The sequence below is a fragment of the Peromyscus californicus genome, unplaced genomic scaffold, assembly GCF_007827085.1.
Source record: "Peromyscus californicus insignis strain IS unplaced genomic scaffold, ASM782708v3 Scaffold_11__1_contigs__length_118956290, whole genome shotgun sequence".
Lineage (NCBI taxonomy): Eukaryota > Metazoa > Chordata > Mammalia > Rodentia > Cricetidae > Peromyscus > Peromyscus californicus.
Genome location: NW_026294402.1, coordinates 90,044,804 through 90,071,626, shown reverse-complemented (window position 1 = coordinate 90,071,626; position 26,823 = coordinate 90,044,804). Strand labels below are relative to the sequence as shown.

General features: G+C 39.3%; 2 protein-coding genes across 3 annotated transcripts in view; one reads left to right on the top strand and one right to left on the bottom strand.

Annotated features, from left to right (window-relative positions):
- The window catches only part of Atr (ATR serine/threonine kinase), a 113,042-nt gene extending 93,730 nt beyond the window's left edge, over window positions 1-19,312 (bottom strand). Inside the window, exons 1-12 of one of the 2 annotated variants that reach the window (XM_052717037.1) lie at window positions 19,158-19,312; window positions 13,965-14,056; window positions 11,811-11,960; window positions 9,208-10,085; window positions 8,254-8,432; window positions 7,053-7,244; window positions 5,544-5,734; window positions 4,856-5,005; window positions 1,885-2,077; window positions 1,401-1,657; window positions 313-503; window positions 129-229 (exon numbers count right to left, since the gene is read on the bottom strand). In XM_052717037.1, the coding sequence (XP_052572997.1) occupies window positions 129-229; window positions 313-503; window positions 1,401-1,657; window positions 1,885-2,077; window positions 4,856-5,005; window positions 5,544-5,734; window positions 7,053-7,244; window positions 8,254-8,432; window positions 9,208-10,085; window positions 11,811-11,960; window positions 13,965-14,056; window positions 19,158-19,216 (2,633 nt within the window). In that variant the 5' untranslated portion in view covers window positions 19,217-19,312. Of the gene's footprint in view, window positions 1-128; window positions 230-312; window positions 504-1,400; window positions 1,658-1,884; window positions 2,078-4,855; window positions 5,006-5,543; window positions 5,735-7,052; window positions 7,245-8,253; window positions 8,433-9,207; window positions 10,086-11,810; window positions 11,961-13,964; window positions 14,057-19,157 lie in introns of those variants that run through there. The other variant, XM_052717045.1, reaches the window with a different exon arrangement.
- Window positions 19,313-19,413: 101 nt separating this feature from the next.
- Pls1 (plastin 1) overlaps window positions 19,414-26,823 on the top strand; it is a 110,091-nt gene continuing 102,681 nt past the window's right edge. Inside the window, exon 1 of the mRNA XM_052717177.1 lies at window positions 19,414-19,610. The gene's annotated coding sequence lies outside the window, so the exon portion shown is untranslated. The remainder of the gene's footprint in view (window positions 19,611-26,823) is intronic.

The following is a 26,823-nucleotide window of genomic DNA, read 5'->3' as shown; positions in this document are numbered from 1 at the left end:
GCCTCTGTGTACGGCAGGTAGGTACTCTACCACTGAACTACACCTCCAGCCCTCACTGTCTCTAATGCTAGGCAAATAAGACAGTGACAAACATAAGTAAGTTTCATTTCAAACCCTGTCAAACACACCTTCCAATGTCCCCTGTTGTAAGAATCAAGGTGTCCTTCAGTTCGTTATTTCTCGATATTTGGGCATGTGTATATGCTTCCTTCATTCTTAAAACAAAAAGCTAGAAAAGCAAAATTCATTGGTCAGAAAAGTTCAAGAGCTAGGTTTATAAAAATCTGTATGTTTTAATTTAAAATTTCCAACCTCTTTTATGAATCCATCTTCAGAGTCCAAGGATTCCAATATATACTTAATATTTCCACTAAAAGCAACTCTAACATCCTTGTCTGGATCTTCCATCAAATTTAATAAGGTCCCAAGAACTGCTTTTACCTCTGTTTCATCTTCTTGAAAATCAAGATGCTTACAAAGATGATGCAGATTGTCTATGAAAGCTAAAGGGAGACAGTACATATTTTCTAATTTGAAACATCACATATCAACGTTGTACTTAAAATACTGTTAGCAAATAGGATACAGAAAACAATCCCATGTTGCCTTATATGCCAATATTTAGGCATACACAGCACACATAATTTAAGAAGATTAGAACTTATTAATTTATTTTTGTTTATTTTTTTGGTGATTTTGTTTTTGTTGTTTGTTTTAAAATAGTTCTCACTGTGCAAACCTGACTGGACTGGCTGGCTGGCCTGGAACACACTCTTGCAGACCAGGCTGGCCTTGAACTCAAGAGATCTACCTGCCTCTGCTGGCATTAAAAAGGCATGTGCCAACACAGCTAGCAAACTTACCAATTTAAATTACTTTATACTCAATAAAAGTAATAAATGACTTAAATTTAAAATAAATTCTAAAATCTAAGTTATCAAATGATCATTTTTAGGTCTTGTAGATCATTGTCTCTTAAGACTCAAAAATAAACTTTAATTTAAAAAATCTCTCTAGCCGGGCGGTGGTGGCGCACGCCTTTAATCCCAGCACTCGGGAGGCAGAGCCAGGCGGATCTCTGTGAGTTCGAGGCCAGCCTGGGCTACCAAGTGAGTTCCAGGAAAAGGCGCAAAGCTACACAGAGAAACCCTGTCTTGAAAAAATCAAAAAAAAAAAAAAAAAAAAAAATCTCTTAACTAAGAGGGGTCTTAAATTTATTATCAATTTTACAGAACTTAGGGGGTTCTTAGAACCACTTACCAACTATATGAAAGTTTGTGAATGAACTGTAACTTACTACTAAACACATGGATCTTCCAAGTATGTGTGGAAATCTCAACCCTCCAACAAACTCACACCCAGTATCACTGTGAAGTGTTTAATCCTAAGTGACCGCTCACCAAGTTTTACTGGACTAGGTGTTTTTTCTGTCAGCAAGAAAAGGAACGGCTTGCAGACAGAAGCTCGTACTTGAAAGGATGAGCATTCATGCTGAGGAGTGGCTTTCAGGTTCTTACAGAACAGGTCCACATGTTCAAAGAAAGGCTCTACTGAGGAACTCGCCAAATAAAACATGCCATGAAGAGTACAGACAAGTTGACCAAGGATAGAAGCAAATTCTTTTTTGACAATGTCAGAATCATCTTTGACTCTATCTCTGAGGAAAAAAAAGAAAAAGTACTAAATCTTCCCAGTAAATATTTTGGATTAAATTTCCATAATTTGAGACAAAGGGAAAGAAAAAGTGAAACTCAGAAGGGAAAGATATAATTTTCAAGCTAAAAGCAATATGTGCTTTATATACTCTACAATAATAACTTAGACACTCAGATTAAAGGTTTATACAATCAAGTCATATATTCAAATTGAAGTCTTAATACATACATAAGCATCTTGGGAATCTGGTTACAAGAATTCTGCTGCTGCAGTAAGATAAAAAATCCTTTAACACAACTAGCCCGGATTACTTCATGGGAGCTCATCAGGGCCCAATTATAAACTGCTGTTCTCCATTCAAGGAATATTCTTCTTGGAAACAGAGTCAGAAGAAACACACATTGTGACTGTGCCTGTGGAGCTAAAAAGAATAAACTTTATTAAACAAGATTTCTTTAAAAACTTTTGCTTACTTTTTTTTGTGGGGGTGGAGGGTTCAAATATGCCAAAACTCTTGTGTGGAAGTCAGAGGACAGCTGGTAGGAGTCAGTTCCTTCCTTCTACAATACAGGTCCCAGAGACCAAACTTAGGATATCATGCTCAGTGGCAGTTACCAGGTGCCATTAAGCAAAGTTAATTTTACAGAAGTGTGTGTGTGTATGCACAAACGCATACCCACATGCACACATGCTTGTATAGGTACGCTGTGAAATTAGCATTTACAGTAAATACACTACCTAACATAATTAAATCTCAGAAAATAAAGCAAGAACACTGAAAAATGTTTGCATACAACTTTCTTAGGTAGTTAGGGAAATGAAAATTGAATACACATGTATCAGAATCAAAAACATTAAGATAGTTATCTCCCTGAATTTTTATTGATCTAAAGAGCAAGATATTTTAAACCTGATGATGTCAAGTACTGAACACAATTCTCCTATTCTGCTAGCAAGAATGTAAAGTGGTACATCTTTGGAGAGCAGTACAACAGAACAGAATGTGAGATGTGGAAATCCTACAGATGAGTAACTCCATTCCCCGGTAGTTATCTTCAAATAGTACTTTAACTAATATGCATCTGAATATCCTGACCTTTTTGAAAATTCAGATTCTCAATCAGTATATTCCAGCAGAACATAAGATATTATTTCTTTTCTTTTTAAATCTTGTATCTTTATTTACTTTTATTGCATGAAAGTTTTGCCTTGCATGTATGTCTGTTTGCCGTGTGTATCTGGTCTCTGTGGAGGTCAGAAGAAGGTATCAGACCCCCTGGAACAGAAGATACAGGCAGAAGATACTCTAAATTTCTAAGAAGTTCCCACAAGCTTGCACTACTGGTCTATGGACAATACTTCAAAGATCAAGGCTTTGGAAGATTTAAAGTTACTTAAAAATATCACAACAACTTAAAATTGTCAACAACTGGAAGCAACTAATTGATAATGTTTATCTTTTTAAAGATTTAGTTGTACTGTTTTAAATTATGAATTGAAGTTGGGGAGAGGAACCGTGCAAGTGAATGAAGGTGCCTGAGAAGGCTAGGGACATTGGACCCTCCTAGAGACAGAGTTACAGACAGTATAAGCTTTCTGATATGGTGCTGAGAACAAATTCAGGTGCTCTAGAAGAGCAAGCAGCTCATGCTCTTAACCACTGACCCATCTCTCCAGCCCCGATATTGTTTGTCTTATAGCTGCTTATTAATAAATAAAATATGAGATTACATAAATCATCATGAATAAATCCCATAAATACAATGCTGACCCAGTCAGTCACTGGGCACATGTGTGTAATACCAGTACTTAGGAGGATCAGAAGTTCAAGGCCAGTCTCAGCTATACAGTCAAGTTTGGAGCTAGCCTCCTTTACATAAAAGTCTATTTAAAAAATAAAGACAGCCGGGCGGTGGTGGCGCACGCCTTTAATCCCAGCACTCGGGAGGCAGAGCCAGGAGGATCTCTGTGAGTTCGAGGCCAGCCTGGACTACCAAGTGAGTTCCAGGAAAGGCGCAAAGCTACACAGAGAAACCCTGTCTCGAAAAACCAAAAAAATAAAAAAAATAAAAAAATAAAAAAAATAAATAAAGACAATACTGACTAAAAAATGCAAGTGTAAAAATGAAAATAATTCTTTTTTTATATTTTATAAGAAATACATATATAATAAAAGTAATAAAATAAAGCAAGAATGATAGTTATCTCTAGGAAAAGGAGAGGAATAAAACTGGCAAAGAACAAAGGGTTTGTTTACTTATTTACTTATCTTTCATGTTTTGAGTCAAGGTCTCACTATGTAGCCCAGGCTGGCCTCGAACTCGTAATTCAATTCTCCTACCTTGGCCTCCCAAGTGCTGGAACTGCAGGCATGTACCACCATATTCACCTCAAAGGATTCTCACTAAATCCTTACAATTTTTTCATTTTTGTTCTGAGCCATTACAGGCCTATAGGGCTCCACCATTCCATTTTTAGAGGGCACTGGGGATCAAACCTGGAGCCTCTAGTCTGCTAGGTCAGAGCTCTACATACCTAGTAGGTATATTCCCAGCACCAACATTTTTATTTATTGAAGTAGGATGTTGATATGAGTGTTTAGAATATTATTCTCTACTCTCTGTGTAGTTTTGGTGCCTGTCCTGGATCTCGCTCTATAGACCAGGCTGGCCTCGAACTCACAGAGATCTACCTGGCTCTGCCTCCCGAGTGCTGGGATTAAAGGCGTGTGCCACCACCACCACCACCCACCACCACCACCACCACCACCACCTGGCTCTCTACTCTTTTTGTGTATAGTCCTAAAATATTTCATAGATTTCTTAAATGAAGATTTTTGTCATTTTTGATTTGTTTTGAACATAAGGACTCACTCTGCCAGCTTAGTCTGGCCTTGAACTCATGGCACGCCTGTCTCAGTGTCCTCTTGTGCTGAGATGGCAGGTGTGAGCCACCATACCCAGCTCAAGATAAAGATACTTGCAGATACATTTCAAATTCTGTACAGATGGAAAGGGTATAGGTATAGGGCAAGTATCCCTTTTCAACTGTTTATATACCAAACTCCTTTCTGTGCTGTTCAAAGTATTCTCCTTTTAATTATTGAAAAAATTGTGACAAAGTATTATAAATTCTACACAGAGATCAATTATACACAACAAAATAAGCTACATACATCAGATAGTTTTTTATTACTTACAGAAACTATCGAAAACCCTCTGGCTTAATGGCAGATTAGTAGCAAATGTGGTCAACTTTAAAGAGTTTTCTTCAGAATGGGAATAAATCCATGGAAGTGAGAGCATTCCACATAACTCTTCCAGAATATGATCCTCAAATGAACTTTTTACTACACAGACAGACAACAGGACATAGATTATACCTACTCCTTCATATTTAATTTTTTTCAAGAATGTAGATATGCAAAACATCAAGTGTAATTATAACCAACATTCAATAAACAAGGATTCTTAAAATGAAGGGCCATAAACAATCCTCTGTTTTAATTGGGGGTGGTCTGTGGCAAACTCAGGGCCTTGCACATGCTAAACATGTACTCCACCACTGAGCTATACTTCAAGGCCCATGCTGAATTCCATGAGGCCAACCAAACCAGATGTGACTTAAAAACATATACATCTATGCATTGTCTATATAGATCATAGCATTCTTCAGATTCTCAAACCAAAACATTTAAACATTTCAAATAAATATCAACTAAATTAATCAAATATTACACAAATAAATGTGAAACTCAGAAACTACCAGTAAGTTTAATTAACAGAAGTTTTGAAAATATTCTGAATACAGTGAACATTTTTTCATTTTTTAGGCAAAAACAGAAAGCCTATTTCTACAATGACTAAGGTTACCTTATTTGTACTCACCTTGCATATACATCAAAGCATCATAAATCCGCACCATGTTATCAATGACTAATTCCAGTTCAAGTTTCTGAACAGAGCCTAACAAACTCCTACAGCTCTTAAGCACTTTTGTATAAAAATCCAAAGACATCCAAGTTATCACTACTGGAGGTTTCTTCTTATATGTGTGTTGACAGTCCTTAAAATTATGGCTGCAATGAGTACATTTTTTAAAAGACATTAGAATTAAGAATTCTGTTTTGTCCAACATAATATTTTAATAAAGCCAAAATTAAGCACAGAACTAACCTATAACCTTAAGCCAATTTAAAGTCAGTATGCAAACCAACCTTATATTTAAGTGTATTCTCTCTCTCTTTTTTTAAGTGTATTCTCTTAATGTTGGTTTAAGTCACTTTTTTTTCTGTTGTTGTTTGTAGTATGTGTGGGGAGGTGGGGGAAGACATACAGACACACTGAGTCTAACTTTGTAGCCTAGGTTGGCCTGGTGGCAATCCTATCTTAATCTCTTAAATCACTCTTGTGATGTGTGGACTGATCTAGGATCTTTGAATGTTAGTATTACCAGGTTTAAATAATGATAGAAGACATGCTCGTGTAATTAGTAACTGATGTGGCAAACACTCTTCTGAAAAGGACAAGAATCTAATAATCTATTCCTTCAATTTATCTCAAATTCTAAGTTCAGTGGCATCTGAATTAATATAATTTTCCTAAAATCTCTTCTTTTATAATTCTGTATTGGTTAGTTACAAATCAGTCAGAAAGTACAGAATGAGCATAAGCTGTCCTAAATTGTGGCAGTAGAAGAAAGTCTTCAAAAGGTTTTATTTGTTTCTTTTGATAGAAAATCTATATAAGGATACTGAACAGAAAATCTGCCTCTTCTGCACTCTAAATTTCTGCTCTATTTCAAAAAATATAGTCAAAAGAACATGAGTTTCTGAACTGTACATAAGTATGTTCTGCTATCTTCATATCATGTGTCCTTGGGAAAAGTTATTTAGGCTTAAGAGAAAAAAAGTCTTAATCTTTCTGCACTTTAACTTCTAGTTGGTAAAGTAGGTAGAACAGCATTTACCTCTAGAATTGACATAAAGATTAAGATGGAAGCAACATTTAGCACAGTACCTAGCCTTTAGCAGACATTCAACAGAAATTTTCTTACCTACTTCACTACAAAGTTTATGTCCTAAGGTCACAGAAATTAAGTGAGTAATGAAGTTTCTTAAAACGGTAAATACAAATTCATTAAAGGCAGCCCACACAGAAAATAAAAATGTTATTTACAGGCCAGTGAGATGATTCAGTGGGTAAAGCACTTGTCCTAAAAGCCTGATGACCTGACGCTCATCCCTGGAACCTCTGTAAAAGCAGGAAAACTGACTCCACCAAGTTGTCTCCTGACTTCCTCATGCATTCCATGGTATCCATGCACCCACACACGTAATAAAATTTAAAAAAAAAATAAATATTTCAAATGTTTCTTTTCTTTTTTTTTTTTTTTACCCATCCACGTCTTGCTGAGAACAGTGAACAGTGCAGAGAGCAGTCAGCTGTAATACAACAGTGATTCCTTCTAACTTCTCAGCAACAGAATTCTTCAGAGTACCACATTCAAGGGACGTCTGCAGGGATTCAGCCTTTTGTTTCAGTACATTCCATAATATGCTCTTTTTGTCCATATCCACATGAGTAATTCTATAAATAGTTATAATCACAGTAAGAGGGTATTAATATATAATACAAATGCATTTCAAACAAAATATCAGGTAGGGTCACAACTCAGGAATAGAGTGCTTACTTAGTATACATAAGGTCCTAGGATTATACTCCAGCACAAAATTAATAAGTAAACGCCTATATTTAAAATAAAAGAGACAGCGCCGGGTGGTGGTGGCACAGGCCTTTAATCCCAGCACTCGGGAGGCAGAGGCAGGAGGATCTCTGTGAGTTTGAGGCCAGCCTGGTCTACGGAGCGAGATCCAGGACAGGCTCCAAAAATACACAGAGAGAAACCCCATCTCGAAAAAACCAAATTAATTTTAATTAATTAAAGAAATAAGAGAGTCAGCAAGATGGCCCAGCAGATAAAGACATTTAAAACCAAGCCTAAGAACCTGAATTTGATCTGTGGGGACCCACATGATGGAAGAGAGAACCCATTCCCACTGACCCCCTACACAGTCATTGTGGTATATACACACATGTAGACAAGACAGACAGATACACAGACAGACAGGCAGGCAGGCAGGCAGACAGACAGACACACACACACACACACACACACACACACACACACACACACACAAGTAATTATAAAAATAAAACAAAAATTGCAATGTATTATCAATTTTTATCTACATTAGGATAGATTTGAAAAATGTTCAATTTGGTTGAACTACAGCAACTCTTTAGCTACACACAAAAAATAGTATGTTTGTTAAGATTTGAAATATAACACACAGGCTGACACTTCTCAATTATTAAAAAGCTAAACTGAACAGGCATGCAAAAACATTCAAAGTAACTATATTTATACAGATAGTATCATACTAGAGTAAATCACAATGACTAGCAAATTATTTTAAGCATTCCTATTGCCTATGTTTAGAAAGATGTTCTTAAACCAGAGTACTTAACATAAATTTATTTTTTAAGGTAAATAAAATTTATAAACTGTCTAAAATAAAATCAGATGACGTCATACCCTTCAGACTGTCTGCATGGCCTTTTGGAAGAGCTGAGAGAGGAGCTGAGTCTACGCCTCTTTGGTGACACTTCATCATTATTACCGCTGAGATTTTCCTGTTGCATTTGGCACTGAATTCCCTTGATAATTTCTATACTTTCCATTTTCAAGGCTGCATAAAATGGTCCCAATAAGTACTGAGAAAACAAAAATAATAAACTACCTCTTAGGAAATATGTTTACATTATTTATAAACAGAAAAAAATGCATTAGGTGTTAGTTACATGTTTTCTAGGAAGATAAACTAATTCTGAATCTTATAAGGCAAATCAAAAATTCACATTAATCAATATTATTTTATTCTATCAATTAACAATGGTTCTATGGCTTTCAAAGGTCTACAGCACATATACACTATAGTCTTTCCCCTCTTTCTCAAAATGCTATGCAGAAATTTTTATAAGGGAATCACTAACTTTTTCATACTATAAATCTAACAAGACTTATAGACTAAAATAAGCTAAAATGTTTAATTTTTAAAATACTGAATCAAGTTACTACATATTTGAGTATTTTATTGCCAGTCTTTCCCCACAGTCCAAACAGGAAAAATGGTATAATCTGGTATCACTAATTACTCATTCTAAAGTGAAATCATTCACAGATAAATATCTTAATGATTAAATTGTTTTCTCCAATTAAGATAACTAGCCCTCTTTCAATTAATGCTGCTATAAACACATATTTTAAAAATTCTACTTTAAAACAATCTATTCCATTGGCAGTTCACTAAGATAATGAACAAATTTTTCTGAAATGAAAGTAAAATATCTATGACAGGGAATGAAACTAAGCTATGAAAATCATCATGCCCTCCATATGCATTATTGTGCAAGATGTTCTCTTTTGTTAATACATCCTATCCACTTAAAAGAACAAAACATTTAATGTGCAGTCTTAATAATTACTTACCCCAATATGTGTCTGAACTCCAAGAACATCTACAAGAGCTCTACAAATATTTGTCACATATATCTTCCTGACCTGTAAAGCCGATTCATACCCAGCTGGCACAAATTTAAGGAAATACTGCAGTAAATGACACAAAGCTGCTTTCAGCAAATCAGACTTGAGTCGCATAAGCACACGATCTTCAAACATGACACAGAGTTTTTCCAGCAGCACGTTTAAGTAGACAGGCTCGATATTTCTATAAGCCTCTGCTTCAAAGGGGAATAGTGTCTTTACCAGCTTTGACACCGGCTCTTCATACAGTTTCAATTGGTCAGCATCCATTCCTACAAGGTGTTGTAGTAATTCCAAAAATAAGCTGAAAAAAGTGCTGGCTGGCTGTGCTGGTAATCCTCCAAGCTCAAAGAGTTCAGTTAAAAGGCTAATTGCTAAAGACCTGATTTTGGGACTACCATGCTCTAGCAGCGCACAACCTATCTGCCATAGTAACAATTCTTGTCGTCTAAAAAACACAGTTGGAACAATATGAATAAGAACCATTAATAAAGTGACTTCAATAAATTCTACATTTTGCATGTTCATGAATTGCAAAGGAGCTGGCTGTAAACATCCCATGTATTCATCCAATTGGCTTAAAAATCTACTAACAACCACTGGCCATTCCATAACATTATCCACTGCATTTCTTTTGTGGAGGTAAATTAAGTCTTCAAAAAGATAGAGTAATTCCCGTGTGAGAACACCAAAAATAGCAGGATTCTTGCTTTTAAAAAGGAATAATAATGAGCAGATAACTTCACATATTTTCTTGTGTAACATGTGGCAGGATGGAGTTGCTGCAATCCGTAAAAGTCTTGTAATGATCCAATGACTGAATTCTTTGAAACAAACAGAAAATAATTAAATAAGCAAGTATATCATAAGTGTGAATTTGTTAAGTGCTTGATGATTGATTTTTAAAGTATAACTCTCACGAGAACAGTCTAGGTTTCCCACATGATGGAAAGGCTGTACTTCAGAATAGTAATTTCTGAGCTACACAAAAGGTTCTAGCTTACCATCTACTAGTTACGTCAACTTCACCTCTCTGAAGCTGCATAATAATATCTATGATACTGGTGATTGTGAGGATCAAGAAATATAACGTATGTGAACTAGCATAGTTCTCAAAGCATAATATATATTCAACAAATAGTAGCTACTATTACTCCATCAACAAAAATCCTGTTTTTCTTTTTTGAGACTGGCCCTGAACTTGCTATGTGGCCAAGGATGACCTTAAACTCCTCATGATACTCATGCTCTCACCTCTCAAGTGCTAGGGATTAGATGTGTAAGCCACAACACCCAGCTTCCTTTAATGAAAAGTTACTGAATGGAGACTTGGAGGTGTGGTTCAGTGATAGATTATCTATTACATGTAAAGTGCTAGATCCAATCCCCTATCCATATGCACATGCCATTTACTTATTTGAGACAGAGTCTGTCTATGTATTTATTTATTTGTTTAAGACAGTCTCTCTACATAGCCCTGGATGTCCTGGAACTCACTGTGCAGACCAGGTTGGCCATGAACTCAGAGATCTGCCTGCCTCTGCTTCCCAAGTGCTGAGTTTAAAGGCATGCACCACCATGCCCAGTTCATCTTGTTTTAAATATTAGTGGCTCTCAAGTTATTTCATAACCCACTTGTTGGTCATAGTTCAAACTTTAGAAAATATAGCTAAGACTGACAACATGACTACAGTATAATTTAAGAACTTATGACAGAAGAAATACAGAACATCAGTAATAAGAACATATAAAGCAGCAGCAACCAAGGCAGTCCTAGGTGGCCACGAGGAGTCAGAAAATACCCTTTGAAGGCTATATTACCAAAGCAGATACTTGTAATACTACCAACAAATTCTAAAATATTTCATTATATAGGAAAAAGTTTACTTCGCATCCCTTTATGAGGGAACTAGAAAAAAAAGAAAAAAAATCAATGGGGTAGTAGCATAGAAAAAAGCTTCAACATACAAAAAGAAATTTTTTTTAAAAGGCAGTATAGTAAGTTCTTTGTTGCTGCTGTTTTGGTTTGGTTTTTTGAGACAGGGTTTCTGTGTAGCCCTGACTGTCCTAGAACTTGCTCTGTAGACCAGGATGGCCTTGAACTCAAGAGATCCGCCTGCCTCTGCCTCCTGAGTGCTGGGATTAAAGGCATACAACATCACACCAAGCATAAGTAAGTGTTTTTGAATAAAATGTCTAAATAGGCTTTGTAGTAACTAGAGAAGATGTTCCAGTAAAACTTTAAAAAAAGTAAGTCGCTAAAGCTGGGAATGGTGGTGCATGTCTTTAATCCCATCACCCAGGAAGCAGGCAGATCTCTGAGTTCCAGGCCAGCCTGGTCTAAAAGTGAATTCTAGGCCAGCCAGTGATCCTAATGCAAAAACAAAAATAAAAACAAAACAAAACAAAAAACCACTATCACCTTTCCCCTCAATATATAGTAAATATGACTTCTGGGAGTATGTAATCAAGTATGTGTGCTATTCAGAAAAGCAGAAAAGAGATCTCATAAAACTGACTGACGATTTACATAAAATAATAGCACTTACCAATACAACTGTCTTTGGCCTCATTTTGTCCCTGGCTTCCATTCACATTTACAAACATAAGTGGAGAAGACTTCATGATATGCTGGATGAAATCAAGTAACATCACAGAGGTCGGCTGAGCATCAGTTTTCTTAACAAGTTCTAGAGCAACTAAGAAATATAAGATTCTTCTTAAAAAGTCATGACAAACTAAACAATACAGCTTTTCTTAGGAAACTAGACTTTGGTAATCAAAACTTTTGTCCAGCAGAGTACTCGTGCTAAACTGATATGGAGAAATACTATCAACTTATCTAATATTCTTTTTGTATGTGTGTAGTGTAAGTGTATGTACATGTTCATGGGTGTGTGTGAATGTGTATGTGGAGGTCAGAGGTCAATGCTGGGTGTCTGCCTCAATCATTTTTGAGACAAGTTCTCTCTATGAACCTAGACTTTACCAATTTAGCTAGACTGGCTAGACCAGGAAGCTCCATAAGATATGCCATGAGATCACAGGTGTGCATCACTGCAGCGGGCTTTTTAAGATTGTGCTGGGAATTTAAAGGCAGGTCCTTATGCTTGCACAGTCAGCTCAATGTCTGAATCATCTCTCCAGCCTGCCACCTAATTTTATAATAACCATGTACATTAATTTATCATACATCCCATTCTGCAAACATTTGTACCAGAGGCCTACAAGATGCCAGGCACCATGATAAAATCTGAAGATAAAAACAAAAAACAATTGGATCCTGGCACCCAGCCATGGATCTCTGTATCTGCTTCCATCAGTCACTGGATGAGGGCTCTATGATGACAGTTAGGGTATTCAGCTATCTGATCACCAGAGTAGGCCAGTTCAAGCACCCTCTCCACTATTGCCAGTAGTCTATGATGGGGTCATCCTTGTGGATTCCTGGGAACTTCCCTGGCACTCTGTTTCTCCCTATTCCCATGATGTCTTTATTTATCAAGGTATCTCTTTCCTTGCTCTCCCACTCTGTCCCTGGAGTCCAATCGATGAGAGAGAGGAGGGATTCTATGAGCAAGGGACACCAAGACCATAATAGGAAAAAATACAGAGACAACTAGGCAAACTAGTGAAACCACCGCATGTACTGTGGACCAATAGCTGAGGAGCCCCCATGGTACTGGACTAGGCCCTCTGGATAGGCAAGACAGTTGTTCAGCTTAAACTGTTTAGGGGGCTCCCAGGTAGTGGGATCGGAACCTGTCCCTAGAGCACGAGCCAGTTTTTTGGAGCCTAGTGCCTATGGTGAGACACTGTGCAGCCTTGGTGCAGGGAGGAGGGGCTTGAACCTGTCTCAACTGAATCTACTAGGCTCAGCTGACTCCTCATTAGAGACCTTGCCTTGAAGGAGGTGGGAATGGGGGGTGGGTTGGGGGGAAGGCTGGGGACAGGAGGAGAGAGGACAGGGGAATCTGTGGTTGGTATATAAAATGAATAGAAAAATCTCTTAATAATAATGATAAAAGACAAAAAAAATAATCTGGTAAAGAAATAAAAAATAGTAGTGCAACATGGCATGGTAACTCAGGATAAAAGGAAACAGTTCTGGAAAAATACCATGAAGGAATTCCTAGATAAGGAGTTGGCAGAGGGAAAAGGAAAGTAGTTCAAACAGAGGGAGCCCCATATGAAACCACATTTTGTAAGTGTTCATAGTCCTTTGCTATTTTTTTTCAGCAACCTTTAACTTTGTGGATTGAAAAGAATAAAGTTTGAATGGTTATGATAAATCATAAAATGTGTTGGTAACAAATTCCACTCTACCTTAACCTTTTGCTACGACAGGGTTTATTTTGGTTTTTTTTGGTGGCATTTGTTGTATATCTACCAGAGGCATAAGTTGTCAATAAAAAAAGTCCATATGATTGGACTTGATCAAATGTTTTATAGCTAGCACATCAAAGCACTCTAGGAAGCCAGTAGAAAATCATGGTTATTAACAGAAACACAAACTTGGTTTTACGGTCTAAATTACATATTTTTAAGTAATAAGCAACACTGAGTAACAACTTGATTGAAATTAGTATCTCTAACAAATATTAACTCTGTAACTAAAACTGCCTAGAGGAAAAAAAATGGTAGTATAATGACACGGAAACCATCTAATTCCTAAGGTCATGTAAAAAATATTTTCTTCTTACCAACATTTACATCTGTAAGTATTCGGTCAATGAATTGGCAGAGAATTTGTCTTGGTTTCTGAACAACGGTATTATATTCCTCTGGAGTAGCACTAAAATACAAAGAAAAGCTTGTTAAAAGAGGCACAGGGGGAGCTAGCAAGATGGCTTAGCACATAAAGGCACATGCTGCCAAGCCAGACCTGAGTTCCATCCCTAGGACTGACATGGTGGAAGGAGAGAACCAACCTCCACGAGTTATCCTCTGATCTCCACATGCACTGTGCTTGTGCATGACTCTCCCTCCTAGTAAATAAATCAATGTAAAAAAATTTTTTATGAGAGGCATGGTGGCACATACCTATAATTGGAAGCTAAGACAGGAGGCTAGCAATTCTAGGCCAGCATAGGCTACTTAGAGAGATTCTGTCTCACAAACTAACCCAATAAAAAGCTTTTAATCTTTAAAAGGACTCACCTTTTAATTTGTAAGAAAATTCTCTAAAGTTGAACTTGCCAAATGTAAGTAGTTTAAGTGTTAACATAGACAGTATTCTACTGCTTAAAAATGAAAGTCTAGCCAGGCAGTGGCGTCCACCTTTAATCCCAGAACTCAAGAGGCAGAGACAGGCAGATCTCTGAGTTCGAGATCACTGGTCTACAAAGTGAATTCCAGGACAGGAAGGACTAAAGAGGGAAACCCTGTCTTAAAAAAAACTAAACAAAAAGTCTAAAGACACTACTAATTTTGTGGTGGTGGTGGGGGGTGGTCTTAAATGCCAGTGCAAGAATCTGGCCTGCAGATTTTAGGAATGTGCACTCAAAATGGCAACCACTAGCCACCTGTGACTATTTAATACTTGAAATGAGGTTACTCCAAAATAAAATGTGTTATAAGATATATATACTGGATTACAAATACTTGCACAAAAAAAGTTAACATTGCATTAATCATCTTATACATATGAACATGGTAATATTTGGATATAATTAGCTAATACACAGCCTATAAAACATATTACTAACCTAATTTTATTTTTTCCTTCCTACTTTTTAAATGTGGTTACTAGAAAATTTTAAATAATTACATATGTAGCTTCAACTATAGTTCCATTAAACAGTACTGATTTAGATCTTTAGAAAATCTGTAGCACAGTGCTTCTTTAAGAAATAAATTCTATGAATGGGTATGGTCACATACCCCTTAATCCCAGCACTCAGGAAGCAGAGGCAGGTGGATCTCTGTGAGTTTCAGGACACTAGACCTACATTACAGAGAGACTCTGTCTCAAACAGACAAACAAAACACAAATTCTAAGAGTAGAAAAGAAAGTCTGTAATTAAGACTTAAGAGCCACATCAAATAATTACAATTTGTGATCTTAATCTAGACCTCAAATGACATTAGTAATCTTAAATTGATAATGGTACCATGATTATATTTTAAAAGTATCAAACATGTTTCCATAGGTAGCAGTTATCACATCTATGTCCATATATATAAAGTCCAAGGTTCAAGCACCAGTGGAACCATAAGCCATCTTGCTCATGGTACTGGGCAGACAGCTCAGTATTAAGAGCACTTGCTGCTCTTGCAGAGGATCCTGGTTTAGTTCCCAACCCCTACACTGTAACAACGATTCATAAATCCAGTTTCAGGGAATCCAATGGCCTCTTCTGACCTCTGAGGGCACCAGACACACACACGGTACACACCCATACATATAGCCAAAATACTTACACACAAAAAATAAAATAAATAAATCTATAAAAGAAGGCTCTATCCTTTACTAGTAATTATTGACATGGATGAAATGATGTCTAGGATTTAGTGTAGAATAATATGTGCTGAGAGAAAGAAGGCTATGAAGGAGTAAATCAATATACAATTCTTTCTTTTGTTGTATTTGAAAATTTTCATAATAAAAAGGTAACAAAAATGCTAAGAAAGAAATGTATATATTTCTTCTTAGGGTTAATCAAGAAAAAGTATTAGAGAGAAATACAAGGTGGCAGAGCATTTGCCTACCATGTGGGAGACCCTGGGTTCAATCAGCATTGGGGAAAAAAAATGAGAAATACAATTCAACAGAATTGTTCCCTAAAATCCTGAATGAATTCAGCTTGAGTTCTGTGACTTTATATAAAATCACCACAAAACAGAAAATGAAAATTTAATAGTGTCTGTGCTACAACCCATGATAATGACAGTTATTCTTAAGAGTCAATGCAAATTTACTGAGCACCTATAATGCAACAGGCCATGCAAAAAAGCTAATGTTGAGAAAGTAAAAGAAGCAGTTCAGTGGAGACTTGATAGGGTAGACTGTCAGCCCATTTACCAATCCACATAAGAAGCACAGTTCCGGGAGAAAAGTAAAACAGCTGAAATACTCTGAGGTTTCAAAGCAATAACCAAGTGGGATATCTACAAGATACATGGATACTTCAAGATCTTAAGATGCATGGAGATCTAGCTATACAATATGTATGAAATAAAACTAAACATTATTGTCAATGCTACTCCGACTCAAAAGCAACAAGATAGGATACTAAACCTAATTTGGATCTGAGGAAGCTGACAGTTCTAGAAGTTAAATTACCTAAGGTCACACAGCTCATATTAGTGGAAGCCTGGGATACAAATGCAATTGTAATGAATAAAAACACCAGAGACACCAACACTAAAGTTAGAAAAGCCATTAGGAGACATGGAAAGGCCAGACAAACAGAAATCTGAGAGGTTAATTCTAAATGCCAAGAAGGTTGGAATTTCCCAAAGGAAACAGTGAACAGAATTAGATCAATTTTAGAAAATATCATTTGGGTTTATTTTGATAAAATATAAATTGTATAATTTACCATTTTATGATTTTTTGTTTTGGTTTGTTTTTTGTTTTTTTTTTTTTTTGGAGACAGGGTTTCTTTGTGTAGTTCTGGTGCCTGTCCTGGATCTCACTCTGTAGACCAGGCTGGCCTTGAACTCACAGAGATCCGCCTGCCTCTGCCTCCCAAGTGCTGCGATTAAAGGCACGTGCCACATCGCCTGCCCATTTTATGATTTTAAAGTGTATAGTTCTATAGTATTAAGTTCAGCACATTACCACTACCCATGTCTAGAACTTTTTACCTTCCCATACTGCAACTCTACACCTTATCAGCAGTAACTTACCATTTCCCCCTCTTGTACTTCCTGACAATACTCATTCCACTATTTTATCTCCATGAACATGATTACTCTAGGTATCTTCTATTAATTGCACATTGTGACTTCATTTAGTTCTCAACTTTCCTAACGCTGAGGCCCTTTAATACAGTTCCTCATGTTGTGGTGACCCCCCAAACATAAAATCATTTTTTGATGCTACTTCATAACTAATTTTGCTACTGTTATGAATCATAATGTAAATATTTTTGGAGGTAGAGGTTTGCCAAAGGGGTCATGACCCACAGATTGAGAACTACTGGGTTAGTATAAAATCTGTTGTAGTATATTAGAATTTCTTTCCTTTTCACATTGAATAATAGTCTCTGCATTTACGCCACATTTGGGAGGATTATGTCTACTTATCTATTGGTGAACATTTGCTTCTACCATTTAGGTATTGTGTGAATAACACTGCTATGAGCAACAGTGTACAGATATCTGTTCAAATCTCTGTTTTCAATTCTTTTGGGTCTACATGAAAAAGAATTGCTGGATTACAGGATAATTCTATATTTATTCCCCTCCTTTTTTGTATCACCTCCATTCCATTTCCCACAGTGATTAAGTTATATCATTCTACTTTCTCCATATCCTTACCAATTTTTTTAACATATACAATAGTTATTATAATGGTCTGAAATGGTACCTCGTTTTTTGTTTTTTGGGGGGGTGAATCCATTTTTTTTAATCAAAGTATGAGTTTTTTTTAATGTTGTTGAGTTATGTAGGTTTTTAATATAGTAACAGCAATTAAACTGTTTTAAATTTTCAATTTTTTTTTAGTCTATATGTGTGTATAATGCATGTACCTACATGTTCATGTGAGTACAGGTGCTCATGCCATGGAGCATGTGTTGTGGCCAGGGGGGCAACCTCAGGTGTCTGTCACTGCCTTCCATCTTTTCTGAGACAGAATCTCAGTGATGGTGAACAACAAAATTTTTATCATCAGTTTCCCAAAATCACTTTTACTCATATACTTTTAGAAAGACAGAAATCAGTAAATGCTCCCATAAAGTATATTATGCACAGTGAAAAAAAATCACAGGGTAATGATGCAGTCAGGACCAAAGTGGTTTTTCATTTATCCTCTAATTTAAGTTTTTGGGATGGCTAGCAGGAGGAAATGAACACGGTGCAAAAAAAAAAAAAAAAAAGGAAGCAGCTATCTCACAGACTTAAGGCCAGCACTGACTTGACGTGCAAAGTTTCTAGTTTAAGAAATCGAAAAGCAATTTCAACTGTAAATCAGCGGCCGCAATGCTCTCCGCATAGAGGGAAGCCTAGCCGCGATGAAGGGGCGTGGCAAGCACCAACTCTTCAGATTGGAACCTGGTTTTCAGGACCCTCCCGGGGCTGACAGAAACAAAGCATCTGTTTTTGGCTTCTTCCTTTGCCTTTTTCAGGCAAGGTCTCACTAGGTAGACCTGGCTGGCGCCGGGATCCGCCTGCCTCTGCTTCCCGAGGTCTGGGATTCAAGGCGTGCGACGCTCGGTGGGGTCGAAAAGAGGCATTTACAAATGGAACGGCAACTCTGAGTTTGGGAAACGCTGTGCACGTTCCTCTGTGGCCAGCCCCTCGGATTTCTGACTAAAATCACATCTCTCGGCTGGCCGAAGCACGGCCTCTCTTCGAGAAGAAACGACAACGGCCCCTTTAGCCATTCACCGCCCTCGCTGAGAGGCGGGGAGGCCGTGATTCTCCGAGAGAGCCTAAGCCAGTGTAACTCCCCGGCAGCCGCCAGAAGGAACAGAACCAGGGAAAGGTTTTCCAGAAGCGAACGAGGGTGGGAAAACGCCCGGAAGAGACCCTTCACGCAAACCAGAAACTCGCGTGGGCAAGTCCCCGCGCGCGCGCGCGCGGAGCGGCCGCTGCCCGGGCACCCGGCACGCACGTCGCCACCGCGCTCCCGCCAACTGCCACTGGCGAGGGGGAAGCGCCCGCAGGCCGCGGCGCCGACGGAGCAGACCCGGCGTCGCGAGGCTGGCGACCACGCGCGACCCTACCTGCCCAGCTCCCGCAGGGCGGGGATCATGGACGCCAGCTCCAGCCCGTGGTCGCCCATGCTGACACCGAGCGGCTCTCAAAACAGCCGCCGCCGGCGCTGGGCTCCTCCACAGCCACCTCCGGAGAAAGCGGAGCGCCGACGGGGGCCCGCGCGGTCCAAAACTCCTCCCGGAAGCCGCCGTCGGCCGCGACCCGCAGGCGCTTGTTTCCGTTCCTGTTAGGACCTGGGGGAAATCCCGGAGGCGACAGGGGCGGGGCCGGCGGCGGACGCGCCCGCCCAATTTTCCTCCCCCCGGAGGGCGTGACCTCCCGCGGGTAGTTTTGCTTTCGAGATGCTCCAAACCTGGATCCGCAGTGAAGCAGAACTCCCGGGATCTGGCTTGGAGAGGGACCTGACAACCCGACAGTTAAAGTCATAGATTTCACTATGTCCGAATTACTTATTTAACTGGGTAAGGCCACGCACTAATGCTTACATTTGTTGTTTGGCACACGAAGGTAATTACTGATACAGCCTCCGAAAATAGTGGTGGAATGGCAGCCAGGTGTGCTCCTGACTGCAGGATTGTAACTGGCTGTACCTTGCCCACCCTTCCCTCTGCCCCTTTGCCTTTAGATATGCTTGATAAAATGACAAGAGTCTTATACAGCAACATAAACTCACACTTTCCTCCTCTTCACCTTCTTTTGTTTCTCTTCATAGCTCTTAGAACCTAATGATAGTGGCTGTGTCTTAGAATATAAGGTTTTGAAAGCAAGGTCTTGTTTATTTTGTCTGTTGCTGGCAGCCCAGGAATTGAAACCGTGCATGGACATAGTTCATGTTTAGTAAACATTTTTGAATGAATAATTGAATGTTAGAAGAAACAGGATTAGGAATTATAGCCCCCCCACCCCCCCAAAATTTATCATTACACTTGCTCGAAGCTATATAGCCTCAGGAAAGTACTTAATCTCTTTATTTCCATTTTTATTTCCATCTCCCAAGAGTACAGTAATAGATAAGAGGTGCTAGAATCAGACAATAGAATGTCATTTATTTCCATTGCTACTTTCCCCCTCTTCTTCTTTTTCTCTTCTCCCTCCCTTTGTTTTTAAGTCTCACTGTGGATCTCTGGCTGGCCCTGATGAAGGATCCCATTCCCCAGCCTCTGAAATGCTGGAATTACAGGTGTGTGCCACTATGAATGGCATACTTTTTAAAGCTTAAATTATAAGTCACTGTGCTGGCTAGTTTTGTATCAACTTGACACAAGCTGGAGTCTGCTGGGAAGAAGGAACCTCCATTGAAAAAATGCCCCAACCAGATGGCCTGTGGGGAAGCTACTTCCAACTACAGTGCCTTGTGCCTGGAGGGAGTCAGGAGAGAGTCAGGAGAGAGCATCAGACCCTGTAGAGCTAGAGTTATGGGCAGTTATATCCTGCTATGTGGGTGCTGGGAACTGAACTGTAAGAGCAACAAATGCTCTTATCGGCTGAGCTATTGTTCCAGCCTCCAAAAGGCGTGTGTGTGTGTGTGTGTGTGTGTGTGTAAGATACTGTGTGTGTTAGGCATTTTTGTGACAAAAAGATGAGTAAGATAAAGCTAGTTTCAAGTTGTCACTCTCAAGATAGCGGCAGCCTGCAGGTTTTGAGCTACTATGGGAGGTTCCTGGCGTGTGCGTTTGACCAGCAATATGGCGGGAATGAGGTGTCTACAAGTGGCACATTACGCTGCATGGTAGATTTAGTCTTTGGTAATACAAAAAAAAAAAAAGAGGTTTCTGGGCTACACGCTGCTTTGATAAAAGCATAGACCCACTGTTTCTAAGAGTTGATGGCTCCCGGAGCTTGTGGTAAACTTACCACCACCATGTTGGGAAGCTGAGGTGTAGCTAGAGTTTTCCTGCCTGACCCACAGTCAGGACAAATCTCTCTCACCTGCCAGTCCCACAGCCGTCAGACCCAACCAAGTAAACACAGAGGCTTATATTGGTTATAAACTGTATGGCCATGGCAGGCTTCTTGCTAACTGTTCTTACAGCTTAAATTAATCCATTTCCATTAATCTATACCTTGCCACATGGCTCGTGGCTTACTGGCATCTTCACATGCTGTTTGTCATCATGGCGGCTGGCAGTGTCTCTCTGACTCAGCCTTCAACTTCCCAGCTTTATTCTCCTCCTTGTCCCGCCTACACTTCCTGCCTAGCCAATGGCCAATCAGTGTTTTATTTATTGACTAATCAGCAACACATTTGCCATACAGAACATCCCACAGCACTGAGGTGGGCGGAGCCACCAGCCAAAGCTGCTATTTTAGCCCTAGTCATGCTGCAGTTTAAAGCAATAGATTCACAATAAGACAGATTCAGATGGAACAAGACTTTAAATGCTTTACAATGTGTGTATAAATGTACGTAAGCTTGGAAGAGAGAGAAAAGGAATATACACAGTTATATAAACAAATAGTTTTTAAAAATAAAGTCTTTAAAGAGACATTAAAGGTAGTATAAAAATAAGCCACATAAAGATGGATATTACACAAAGAATCTGAATTGTGTTGTCTTTGGGATTTTTAACTGAAGAAAAAAATTTGATTGTAAAAGCTGTTGAGTTAAGCCAATATGTATATTTTAAAGACACCTTGACTTCAAAATTTGGATGTAAGGATATGTTGCTTTGGAAAGGAGGCTCTGCTTTTGTTTCCACAGAAAGCCAGAGGCTATGAATTTGTTCCAGATTAAGATACATCAGGTTTGACCAGCCAAGAGCCCCGGAAAGGTCTCAGATGACACCATGGTCCAGATGATCCAACATCCAGAACAGTTTCAAGGCAACTGGCTCAGGCGATACACCCTCATGGACTACTCCATAATCCTAAAATTTTCTTTGTGATCCCATAAGATACAGCGCCCCCCTCCAGCAGGAAGTAGTAAGAGAAGCTACGCCCAAATTCCCAAATATACCAAGCTGGCTTTGGAGATGGAATTGGCTCACTCCTTCTCTAAATCCAAACATTGCTAAAAAAAAAAAAAAAAAAAGGTTAAGAGATTCTTTTGTCCCATATCAGAAGAGCCCTTTGGTGCGGAACAGAGAAAAACCAATATTTTTATTTAAATCAGGTTGATTATAAATGCAATCTCTTTCTAAAGAAGAAAAGGGGATATGATATAGATATGATAGGATGAAAGGGTAGATTACTGAATCTACTTTTAAAGAGCAACTTGTTTAAAATGTTTTACATTGCTATGAATTTTAGTTTATTGTTACAAGTATAAAGTTAATTTTGTTATACTGTATATATATATATTTCTATTCTTGTTTGAGGTATTATGTTTATGTAACTCATTTAGATTGTAATGGATAATTAAGAAATACAGATTAATAATTAGTCATCTATGATAATCACACTTGTAGTCATTAGTTAAGTTTTCTAGGTATACATAGATATATTTCAGATAGACAGGTAATCAATCTTCAAACACTTCAAAGACCTATAGAATATGGCATTTAAAATGTTTGAAAAATTTAGACTTTCTAGACAGTGAGACATGTCTACTCCAGGCAGCACTGATTTACTTCAGAGAGGAGGATGGGCATTGAAGACACTCCATATGGAGTTTATCTTCACCTTGGCAAAAATAGCCATTTGGGCAAGAAACTGTTCTTGCCTGGACTGCTTGATCAGCTGGACATGCAGGACCCATAAGAAGGTGACCACTGAACTTTGCTTGGCAAAATGGTCCTTCAGGTTCCTGCTTCACAGAGGAAACTGCCAGACATTCTACAGGACACAGAGAGAAGTGACTGAGAGACTCTAGGCCTGTGGGCTGAAGACAGATGCCCTAACTTTACAAAGGAACATTAGGTGACTGTCCAGGCTGCCAGCTGTCTCTGTTTACCCTGAAAGACTCCCAAAAGTTGCTTGCATCCTCCTCCCGTTTCTCAGGTAATATTATATCCTTCTGAGGTCTTTGATGTAGTTGAAGACTAGTTATAGTTTTCCTTAGTTATGATAAAAGATAAGTTAGATATGAAACCTTAGACTCACAAATATAAGATAGATAGGGTATCTTCTTTAATTTTGCCAAATACAAATAGACTAGTTATTATAAATAGACTAGATATTGTAACTGTAATTCTTGCTTGATAATTGTTTTGTTATCTGTAATTTTACTATGTGAAAGTTAAAACCTTCCTTTTTGAAAAAAAGAAAAGGGGAAGTGCTGTGGGATGTTCTGTATGTTAAATGTGTTGCTCTGATTGGTTAATAAATAAAATACTGATTGGCCAGTAGCCAGGCAGGAAGTATAGGTGGGACAAGGAGAGAGGAGAATTCTGGGAAGTGGAAGGCTGAGTCAGAGAGACTCTGCCAGCTGCTGCAATGAGAAGCAAGATGTAAGGTACCGGAAGGCCACGAGCCATGTGGCAACTTACAGACTAATAGACATGGGTTAATTTAAGATAGAAGAATTAGATAGCAAGAAGCCTGCCATGGCCATACAGTTTGTAAGCAATATAAGTCTCTGTGTGTTTACTCGGTTGAGTCTGAGCTGTGGGACTGGCGGGTGAGAGAGATTTGTCCTGACCGCGGGCTAGGCAGGACTGGAAAAAACTCCAGCTACAGGAAAATAACAACCCCAAATTAAATTCAAAGCAAAGTGTTATGGAAAGAGACAGACAGAAAGTGAGAGAATCAGCATGCGTTGGATGACAGGAGGAAGAAGCACTCATATGTTCTGCAATGGACAGAGTTGGCTCAGGAAGGGGCTTATGGAGGTGTTACTGTATCTAAGACAGGACCTGAAGGTCCAGCAGGACTGGAAGAAACAAAGACTGGAGAAGAGGAATATCCTAACCAAATGCAACAGTATAAACTGAAGGATACAGAAGGTTTGAATGGTACAGCTTAGCTGGTATTTAGGAAACATTTAGAATAGGCATACCTAACCTGTAGCCCGCCATTGGCAGGCCCCCATTGGCAGGCTACATATGTCCTAGGATATCTTTGAATGTGGCCCAACACATCTGAAAATGACAACATCATATCCCAGTGCCATAAGGACACACCTTAGTAAGTTGTGGAAAGGCACTAATAGTTTTTACAGAGAGTGACAAATACATGCCCATAATTCCAACACTTTAGAGGAGGAGGCAGGAGGATCCCTAGTTCGAGCTGGCTTAGACTATGTAGTGAGGCCCCATCTCAAACAATAGCAAAACTAGTCAAAGCTCCATCTAAATTTGGCAGAAGGTGTGAGTCAGACGGAAAGGAAGCTGGCAGCCATTTATACATCAACAACTCTAGCAATACATCAATAAATGAGCCACTGATGTCGAGGTCAGTGTTCCAAACAAATATCTTCCCTCTAAGTACTCCTGTATTTTTCTGCAAAACTTCGTGGAAGAATTTTTCATAAGGCTGATTCTATATTTTTGTCTCCTATTCAGTCTTAAGCCACTGTATATTATACTGTATCACATTGTTCCTCCATTCCCTGCCTTAATTCTCACCAGAATCACCAATGGTCTCTTTTTCCATTAGTTATTGCTATTGTTATTGCCGCTTGAACCCATTGTGTCGCAAAGGATAACCTTGAACTGCTGATCCTTCTGCTTCTACCTTCTGGGTGCTAGGAAAACAAGCATGTGGCACTACATCCAGTTTATGTTGTACTGGAGCTCAAACCCCATGGTGTGGTGGTTTGAGTGGGAATGTCCCCCATAGGCTCATATATTTGAATGCTTGGTCCCCAGTTGGTGGAACTGTTTGAGAAAGATTGTTGGAGGAGGGGTGATGCTGGGGGTGGACTTTGAGGTTTCAAAAGCCCATGCCATCCCATCCCAAGTTAGTGCTCATTCTGTCTTTCTGTCTCTGTGTCTCTGTCTGTCTCTGTCTCTCTCTCTCTCTCTGTCTCTCTCTCTGTCTCTCTCTCTCTCTCTCTCTCTCTCTCTCTCTCTCTCTCTCTCTCTCTCTCTCTCTCTCTCTCTCTCTGTCTCAGCTACTGCTCCAGTACCATGCCTGCCTGCCTGTTGTCATGGTCTCTGCCATGATGGTCATGGATTCTAAACCTCTGAAACTATAAGCAAGCGCCTAATAAACTTTATTCTCTGAGTTGCCTTGGTCATGGTGTCTCTTCACAGCAATAGAGCAGTAACTAAGACTCACGCCTTCGTTCATGCTAGACAGACACCTAGGCAGACCTTCCAGATGCTCTTGGGAGCAGCCCTACACCCACCTGTCATCCTTCTCTCAAAGTTGCTGTAGTCAATAGCCTCACAGACCTGTGTCCTCTCCTCACAGCACTCAGGAAAAGCAAAATCCTCATCTTGCCACCCCACTGCTGCCCAGGATCCATGGCAGCTTGAGTAATGTCACACATTAACCAGCCCCATTCCCCTATCCAGTGTCACCCTGACTCCTGTCATGCATGCCTTGAAGCACAGGTCATATATTAACTAAGCCCACTTCCTCAGTATGCAAGGATCACCCCCTTTCTTAGAAATCTGTAAGAATGGACACCTGCCTTGGCTTTGCAGGATGGGCGCTGGAGCCTCTCGGACCGCAGCTGTACTGGCAGTGAAGTTAATGGTCCTCTTAATAAAGCTCTCACCTAAGGGACATTCAACTCAGTGCCTTTCTCTCGAATCCTTCTCTTCCCTCGTGGCTTTCAGCTGGCTAAATCCAAAGGACACTGGCCACTCTTTTCCTTTCTTCTTACATGGTTTGACAGTCTCGTTCACTGCCTCCCTGAAATGCTTTCTTTGGTTAGCCCTTGTCTTTTAGCAGTATGTCCCTTGGCCATTTCCCTTAACTTTTGGTGTCCTTGGGATCCTCCCCTGGGTTTCTCTTCTTTCTTTCTCCCTCTCTCCAACCCCATGGCATCACAGGAGCTGAGCAAGCTGTCTACTACAAGTGTACCCCAGTCTTCATTGCATTTTTAAAAAAATTATTATTATTATTGGGTGTGGTGATATGTTGTGTACCCTAATAAAATTTGCCTGAAGATCAGAGAACAGAACAAGCCTCTAGATTAAACATAGAGGCCAGACAGTGGTGCACACACCTTTAATCCTAGCACTCAGGAGGCAGAGATCTGTCTGGATCTCTGTGAGTTCAAAGCCACCCTAGACTATATGATATTGACTCAGTCTAGGAGAGAAACAGAGCCAGGCAGTGGTGGCACACACCTTTAATCCCAGCACTTGAGATCTCATGCCTTTGCTTGGGGAGCACACAGGCCTTTAATTGCGTGAAGTGACAGCCAGGCAGAAAAGGTCTATAAGGCGTGAGGAAACAGGAACTAAAGACAGAGGAGTCCTAGAGGTAAGAGGTGGCTTGTTCCTTTGTTTCTCTGATCTTCAGGTAAATTATATATATAATAATGAAATATATATCCCACCACACTTGGGTAACTTTATTCCTTCTCAAGACCAGCTAACTTTCCACCAGTTGACCATCCTAGAATTCACTACTTGTTCCCTATCCTGTCTACAGGATTTATATTTCTTTTTTTTTTGGTTTTTTCGAGACAGGGTTTCTCTGTGTAGCTTTGCGCCTTTTCCTGGAACTCACTTGGTAGCCCAGGCTGGCCTCGAACTCACAGAGATCCGCCTGGCTCTGCCTCCCGAGTGCTGGGATTAAAGGCGTGCGCCACCACCGCCCGGCTCTTTTTTTTTTTTT